The following is an 8,962-nucleotide window of genomic DNA, read 5'->3' as shown; positions in this document are numbered from 1 at the left end:
CCGGGGGCACGATGCAGAAGAGCGTGCGCTGCAACGAGGGGCACGCGCTGTTCCTGGCGGCGCTGGCCCGCAAGGAGGGCGCCAAGCGCGGCTTCCTCAGCAAGAAGACGGCGGAGACGAGCCGCTGGCACGAGAAGTGGTTCGCGCTCTACCAGAACCTGCTCTTCTACTTCGAGGGCGAGCAGAGCGCGCGGCCCGCCGGCATGTACCTGCTGGAGGGATGCAGCTGCGAGCGGGCGCCCGCCCCCAAGGCCGCCGCCGCCGCCAGCGCCCGGGACCCCGCGCTTGACAAGCAGGTACGGCCCACCCGGGCATGGGGGACTGTCCCTGCCGCCGCGCCCACAAGTTGGGTGCTCGGGGCGAAACGGGGAAGGCAGGCCGGGGCTCTCCTGCGCTCCCTGTCTTCCCCCCCGCCTTGCTCCTGTCTGCCGAGCGCGGCTGGGGGCAGCGCCGCCCTCATGCTGCCCCGGCCCTCTCCCCAACCCGCGGTTGCACTTTGGGTTCAAGCGAGCTGGTGCTAGGCATGCGGGCACTTGCAACGCATCTCCCTAAGCCGCGGGTGGCATCTTGCTGAGCACTGCATACTCCCTCCCTACGAAACACTTCATGAAAAGGCCTTATGGACCATTCATGATGCCCTTGAGTAGACAGTAGCTGTGCTTCAGGCCCCCTGAAACAATGGAGATGCCCTGTGGGTCAGCTAAGACAACGGGTATGACAAGCACACAGGAGCCTTAAAACATTACTGCTAGGTAATCCGAGGCTGCCTTGGGGTACTGAGTGCTTCTGCGAGTCACTTGAGCCCGTGATTTAAAAAAAAAAAATCTATTTTGGAAAGGACCGAGAAGAATTAGATGGAGGATGGCTGTCGTCAGCTTGTACCCTGGTCTAAGTCGATGCCCAGCACTTCCACAGAAGTCAGTGGGCTTCTGTGTGGTATCAGGGCAATACTTAACTAAGGGTTTCTAAGGCTAAACATATCCATATGGGAAATGACAGCAAGGAAACTGTTGACCGTTAGTCATACCAGAAGAATCTACATTTCAGTGGGATTCCTCACAACTCATGCGTAATGAAAGTTGCAGAATCTGGTCATTTGAAACACATTTCCCTAAGCTGCGGTTGTCATATTGTTGAATGCTGCATACAGCCAGAAACAGTTAATAAAAGGACACTATAATTAGACACTACAGGAGTGTATCAGATTTCTGGGCTTGGCTTCTACCTGGTGCAAGCCATCGGTGTTCTTTTGCTGCTATGCTGAAAACTGTAAATTTGCATGTGTTGTTAACTTTTCTCTGCTTGACAGAGGAAATCAAACAGGTGTCAAGCTGGTTTGGAAAAAATAGGTATCTCAGAGAAGGTTTCAGGTGTACTGCAGTGGATTTTGAACAACCCATTTACTCTGCTGAAGTGATGTGCAAGCTGGGCAGCCTGAATTAAGGAAATACCTTCTCTCACTGCATTATCTTAACATTCCCCTTGCTATGGTCATTTTGGCCCGGTTATTTAGAGTTTATCGAACTTGGTCAACACCTATAATTGCCTACAATTAAAATGTCCTTTACTGTGCACGATGACACATACTTACAAGGGTGACAGTTGCAGTTGCACAAAAAATACTCCCCAGTCATATACAAACTTTTGCACAAAAAATACTCCCCAGTCATATACAAACTTTTGGCTTCCTACTCTTTCAGGCAGGGTAGATAAACAAAATATATGGGAACTGGGTTTAATGCATAAGATTTATACTGTTGTTATTGTTAAAGCACAATCGGACTAGGCAACCCATTTGAAAATAGTCTCTTTATCTGATCTTTGGGAGGGGGTGTGGGGGGTGTCTTTGTACTTTTTCTTTACTGACAAAAATGAGTTTTGGTGTTTTTGTTTTTAAATACAACGGACAAGACATTTACAGAAAAGAAAGCTGGGTTCTGTTCTAAGCATTGAGTTCATTGCTAAGTTTTGATAGTGAGGTGTGCCATGGCAAACAATACAGCCAGATTTTCAGATTCTGTTTTAGAGCTTGCAAAACTGGCAGTTAGAAAAATCTTCCCTGTAAAGTTTTATATGGAGTCACTGAGGATAATAAATATGATGCTTTCTGTGGGCATTTTGGTGACAGTACTTCCTCAAAATCATTTAACTGTTCCTTTCCTTTAAGTGGAGGAAATGTTGCATGAACACAAATCTGTGTATTTTGTAAGATGTCTGTAGTTACACTTACAAAAAGCAGTGTCTTAAAATACACTAAATCAATGTAATACTTGTGTGTGTTTTTCTTTTTTGAAGCATCCATCTTCTCACAGGCATCAAGTAATAAAGTTAAAAAAATATGAGGTCTCTGTTCTCATAAAAGGAGGGGGGGCATAAGAGTTATGTTGCTTAGAAGTGGAAGCTCAGCGTTTAAACTTTCCTACAATGATTGCTTTTTCATACAATGAATTTTCTCTTTTCTGATTACAAGTATTTCCTGATTCCATGAGCATACATGGATCGCAAGTATTATATGAAAGCAGATACAAAGTGTTGTAGTTCTAATACAATAATTATTTTACAGGCAGAGCCTGTTCCCTAGAAGAGGTAATAGAGAAGTTAAAACTCAAGGTAAGGGGCTTTGCCATGTCCCTTTAATTTACCTTGGAAGTTTAGTGATTACAGGGAGGCATGCTATGCACTGCAGTACCCCATACTAAATGGATAGTGTGTGTGCATGCGTGGGGGGTATGTGTTCATTCATCACAGCTTGTACTCAAGCTTTAATTTCTTTTATTTATATTTTACTTTAGTAGGTAATATAGGGTTAAAGTACATGGGTAACCACATTACAGCATGAAAAAGTAGAGCTGGATTATGTGAACATCATGGCAAAAGTAGTGAGATGCATCAATATTAGAAAGAATTTTCGTTTTGAAACACAATTATATTACAATACATAAACAGGAACCTTTTGAAAGATTAACTCCTGTATAGCAGAAGGAAATATTTTTATTTTAAGTTATTTCACTGGATATCTCAATTAAGTTTGTAGAAAGTGTGTTCCATAACTTAGGTAAATATTCTTTTGCTGGACTTGTAGCACGTTGTGTAGCTTGGAACAACTAGCTAATTATTCAGTAAATGAAAGATGGTGGTACCTTGTCTGTGTGACAAAATAATTCTTTCAGTTCTGTCACTTATAGAAGATGCATTCAAGAGTAGAAAAAAATGCATTTTCTTAATTATTTGGAAGATCCTTTTGATTTAGGCAGTGAATCAGCTAAGAACTCTTCTCCAGAGAACTTAGAAATCTGCATGGGAAAACATCAGAGTTGGTATATTTCAGTCACCAAACAAGTTTGACTGTACTTACTTGCATATATATATATATATATATATATATATAGCCTGACCCCCCAAAATGCAGGCAGCTTAAAGCTTCCAGTTTTAAACAGAATTAACATTATGCTCTTTTGTCAATCTATCACAGAGATTATTGTGCAAGGGCAGTAACTATAGTGAACATACTGAATGCTTTCAGTTATAGTTCAATTTATCATAATTATATTAACAATGTAGAATTGTTTGTATACTTCTGATTCCGACTGTGCATTTTTTTTACTCTTGTCTAGAGACAGAAGTAGCAGAACTCTTAAAATAGTTTTCTTTCTGCTTCAAACCAAATCATTTGAAAAGTGCAGCATCTGACCTAGGAGTGAAAGAATTATGTAATTCATGAATCAAGGGATATTCAAGAGAGTTTGGCCTTGGGCCACATGTGTTATAGATACTTAATGTATCTGCAGGTGGGCTTTTTTACTTCCCATAGTACTTTGCATTTTAGAAGTTTTTTTTTAAATGACGCCCTTTTTACAAACCAGCCTGCGCTATCCTTACAAGCCTATTTTAAAACCATTTTTGAAACAGCAAGTATAGTTTAAACATGAGAAGTTGAAAATGATGTAGTGTTTAAGATACTAGTCTTAATGTGAACAGAATATACTGAAGAATTTAAATTCTGATTGAAGTGAAAATGTTTCTGTTTACCCTTATGAGAACCACAAGCCATAAACCATAAACAGCTGCAGCTCCTAGAATGCCAGTACTCCAGTATGATTGCAGTTTTGAGAACATATATAATTTAAAGAAAGATAAATTCATATCTATGAATAGTTAATCTTTATATAATTAAAATGAAATATTTAAAGTTTGTGCTGTCTTCAGTTTCTCAGACACAGAATTTGTAATCCAGTGAATTTATTCAGCTTTAAGAAAGAGGGCTTTATGGTAGTTGAATGTAGGTTGTTTTCAATGTCTTGTATTGGGCTGAGGCCCACATAAGTTGTTGTATATTTTTATATTGATCAAATGTTTTCAGGATAGCTTTACATCACTGGAAATTAAATGGTCTTCAGATATTTAACTTTTAACTTTCCTATATGATTTGAGAGAGCAGATATGACTTCCTAGTAACCTGTCTGAAATAATCTTCCTTCCATTTATCAAAATTAAATGTAGTACTAAGCCTGTGCCTCACAGATTAACAAAATCCAATTATTTGAATTTTTACTGCTCCCTTTAGCTTAATGTATTTTTTTTGTTTTTTTCCTAGATTTACTTCTGTTAAGGGCAGATTGTGTGATATTTGAAAACTGTTTTAAGTACAGTCTTGTAAATTAAAAATTATTTATAATTTATAAAATATGAAACTTTAAAAACATTCTTGAAACATTCATTTCAAAACAGAACATAATAATTAATAGGAAGCCCACCTTTTCAGGTACAGTATAGTCAGCTGGAGTTATTCATCTTGTGGTATGAGTGTGTTCAAAAAGCATTGTGAACATTTTAGACATTTTCAATGTAATGTCAGTATTTCAAAAAGAATAGGTTAATTTTGCCTCTCTATGTCTGTCTTCTAGATTAAGGGTCAGCAGTGTTTTTGGGCAAGTGCCAAAACACCTGCAACCTCAACTTGTACGATGTGGCAGGAGTGGACAGCAGGGGAGCCACGAGGGGACTGAGCTGTGTTGTGGCAGCACAGCCCTGGCCCTTTCCCCACTGTCCGCCAGCAGCAAGCCAGGCTGGGGCTCTATGGACCCTGGGTACAGATACTTGCAGCCTTCTGGCTGCCTGCCACAACCGGCCCAGACTCTGGAAGGCCCCTACCATTACCATGGAGCCTGCACTGCTTGCAGCTGGGAGGATGCAAGGAGCTGTACTGGGGTGTGTGGAGCCCTGGCTCAGCTTGTTGCAGATGGCAGAGAAGGAGCTGGGGATGCGCTGCCACAGCAAAGATCGGGCCCCTTGCAGCTCCCCCTCCATCTCTCCCAAGGTATGCGTGCCAAGCAAAATTCATTTTCATGCCACACTCTGGTATATGTGCTGGGGGTTGCCTACCCCTGTTCTAGATGACAGTAATTCTTTTGTACCAATCAGTATTAGAGTTCATAGTGATGCTACTCTAAATGAGAATGTTAGTGGCATGGAAAATGAATGTTTCTGCTTTCTCTCTTAATGTATTTGCTTTATAAAAGGAAGAGTTCTTTCAAACACCTGTTGCCTAAAGACTTTGGAGATATCAGTTGTGCTATGTTTTTCACAACGTAAGGCCCATTCTAGCAAGCCTTTTATCGCAGGATTGTCTCAGAGCACATGCATTGCTCGCCTAAATGAGAGAGACTTTACGGGATCAGGTCCACAGGATCAGGTCCATTAGCGTACCTTTTCCTTAGTGACATGATTAGTAAGTGGCATACAAGAGTACAGATTATGACCTTTGTTCACTAAATACATCAGAACATATTATTTTAAGATAAATTTATTTGCAAGTAGCAACCTGAAATTAGTTGCTGACAGTGCCATCCATTTAATGTGAGTTACATTGAAAAGAGGCTGCCTAGGGCTCTTCATATAGAATTGCTAAGTGAATTTACCATGTACTTTCTGGCCTTCAGGGAGCAGGCAGTATATAAATAGAAAAGTATAATCCATGTGTTCTTTCTATTGATGGCACTTTTCTGCTTGATACTACTTTATTGGTAATTGAGAATATACCTATTTCATTTACAGACTTCAGTATTTTTTGTATGATATGAAAGAGTATACTAAGTTACAGGCATTTACTAAAATGTAGAATTATACTGATATTTAAATGCTCACTTTTTGCACCTTAAAATCCATGCATCGGTTTCATATTATTACAAATCAGGCTTAATAGAATTATAGAAAATTAGTAGAGCTATCTGTCCAAGTCATGAGTCTAAATATGTTAATTTGTACAACTACTTTCTAAAATAATTTCCTATGTTAAAATTAATAACATTTGGGTAAGCAAACAGAACAGTGATCCCTGTCATGTGCTGCTGTATTAACCTTTTATTACCTTAATCCACATTAAGGGTGCTTGTACATGTGTGGAGGCTGTTCTGATGTACTGTAATTATAACGCTTTGGAGCAGACTCGATTAATCGAGTCTGCTGGAGCGTGGCAATTACTGCACTCTAGCAGTCTCTAGCACCTTGTATATCAGCATCCCCATATTTAAAAAATGGTGATGGGGTGCTTGAACTTTAAAGCTTGACAAAAGTCAGCACTGGTGAGATTGCAGCTGGAGTACTGCATCCCATTCTGGGCACCACACTTTAACAAGGACATGGATAAGCTTGAGAGAGTCCAAAGAAGAGCTGCCCATATGATTAGAGACTTATATGGCAAGCCATACAAGGAAAGGCTGAGGGATCTGGGACTCTTCAGCCTGAAGAAAAGAAGGCTGAGAGGAGACCTGGTAGCAGCTTACTACTGTACTAGGGGAGTACATCAAGGGCTCGGTGAGTGACTGTTCACCAGGGCACCCAAGGGGAAAACTGGGAGTAATGGCCACAAACTCCTGGAAGACTGATTCAGGCTCAACATTAGGAAAAGCTTCTTCACAGTCAGACTGTGGAATAAGCTCCCTTCAGAGGTGGTGCAATCACTTACCCTGGAAATCTTCAAGAGGTGACTAGACAGTCACCTTGTGGGGTCACCTGAGCCCCAGTTATCTTTCCTGCTTGGTACAGGGGGCTGGACCCAATGATTTTCCAAGGACTCTTCTGGCCTTACAATCTATGAATCTATGAACGAGCTTTAGTTCAAGCGCACCCACCACCATTTTTAAGCGCAGGGATGCTGCTATATGAAACGCAGCAGTACTTTAATTACAGTGGCTGTTGGAACCGCTTTGATTAGAGCGCTGCTCCCCGTACACCCAGAGCACATGTAAAAATGCCTTAAGAGACCAGAGTCAAGAATTTAAGACTGGTCTGTTATTGGCAACCTTGTATGTCTTGCTCAAAAGACAGCTAAGTCTTTGTTTAAAGTAAAACAAATTAAACCAGCTCCTTGCCTCAGTCTGGAAAACAAAGAAGCAGTGCACTAAAGGAGATGACTGTAAGTACCTCTTTATTTCCTTAAGGCAGGTGGTTTTTCAGAGAAATCAGAAAGCAAAATTGGATGGGAGCTTTCATTTGGTGGGTGCTGAACCTTTAGATATCCAAAGTCTGTTTCACTGGTAACAAGAAGGCAATGCAAATCACTATGCAGTCATTGGAAAAAATATTTTGATTCCACACAGGAAAGTCAGTTGGCAATGGTTATTTGCAGAACTTGTGAGAGTGCAATTTCAAATGAAAATATAAAATGCTATGCAGTAAAAGAATGAAGGTGAATTTAATTAAGACTGTGTACACAAGTATAAGGACAAATTACAGGTGTCAAGAAATAGCAGAGATCAGGTTTGTTTCCAGTAAATGTTGAGACAATAATGACATAGTACAAAAGATGTCTAGAGTGTGTGGGGAAATGGGTGCATTTTTCTGTATCTTAAGTCTTGCAGGTGGTTTTTAAAATAAACACATAATTAACTTGTGATCTATTTTTATTTCTCTAAGGTAAAGTTCAGTTTGTATAAAACAAAAGTTACAATCATTTAGTAAAAAATATTAAACCCCTCCCCACAATGGACCAGGAACTAGATTACTATTAGATGTATCCTACCAGTTTTGTCTGCCATTAAATACTGGTTAGCTTTCCAATTTATCTGCTTTTTCTTCAATGTCATCTTCATCAAGGTACATTCCCAAAAAGACACCCCCTCCTTACAGACAAATATGCCACCCAGATTGATTTCTAGGAGGGTCTTAAGAGCCAAGAATGTCCTTTAACAATCACTGGTGATCTTAACACACCTTTAATAGTGTTGTTGTATCCATGGTGCTTATCACACCTTTTAAACTTTTGGCAACCACCAGCCTTACAGATAAATTAGCTTCATAATTTGATGCTTTTCCATCCTGATAACCATTATTGTACCATGAAAGTTGCTGACCCAAACTCAGTGCTGATGAAGGTGGTTGCTTGGCTCTGCTATAAATCTCTTCATTATTGATCTTGGCCTTCACTTTAATGTTATTCAATTGATGATGTTTTTAGTTCTTTCAGTCTTCAATCTGTCATTTTTCAATCGCCCTCCACACTCATGTTTTACTACCAGGCATTAAAACTGGTATAACCATGTGTTCTGTATCCGCAACACCACAGAAAGAACCATGTCCTGCTTCCAAAGACACCACTAACGTAGGACTGGAAGGGACTTCATGGGGTATTTAGCCCAGTCCCCTGCTCAAGTCATCATCCCTGATTTAAGTCATCCCACCTAAGTGCAGCCTACTCTTAAAAACTTCCAAGGATGGAGATTCCGCAGTTTCTCTACATAGTCCATTTCAGTGCTTGGCCATCCTCATAGGTTGGTGATTAGGAGAAACTTTCTGACTAAATTTCCCCTGCTGCAGCTTGAGGCCATTGCTCTTAATCCTGTCCCCTACAAGCCCATCTTCATATTCTCTGTAATAGCCCTTCATATATTTGAAGACTGTTACCAAATCCTCCCCAGTCTTCTGTTCTACAGCCTACTAAATAACAAGTGCTCTCAAAGACTCT

At 40.5% G+C, this 8,962-nt stretch overlaps 1 protein-coding gene across 1 annotated transcript in view; it reads left to right on the top strand.

The window, feature by feature from the left end:
- Positions 1-6: 6 nt before the first annotated feature.
- Positions 7-8,962, top strand: part of RASGRF2 (Ras protein specific guanine nucleotide releasing factor 2) — a 372,508-nt gene continuing 363,552 nt past the window's right edge. The window contains exon 1 of the mRNA XM_019516939.1: positions 7-296. Within this exon, the coding sequence (XP_019372484.1) occupies positions 12-296 (285 nt within the window). The 5' untranslated portion in view covers positions 7-11. The remainder of the gene's footprint in view (positions 297-8,962) is intronic.

The sequence above is a fragment of the Gavialis gangeticus genome, unplaced genomic scaffold (assembly GCF_001723915.1).
Source record: "Gavialis gangeticus isolate Ggan-Ray unplaced genomic scaffold, GavGan_comp1, whole genome shotgun sequence".
Classification (NCBI taxonomy): domain Eukaryota; kingdom Metazoa; phylum Chordata; order Crocodylia; family Gavialidae; genus Gavialis; species Gavialis gangeticus.
Note: the sequence above shows the minus strand (reverse complement) of the source record. Positions and strands in the feature narration are given on the sequence as shown.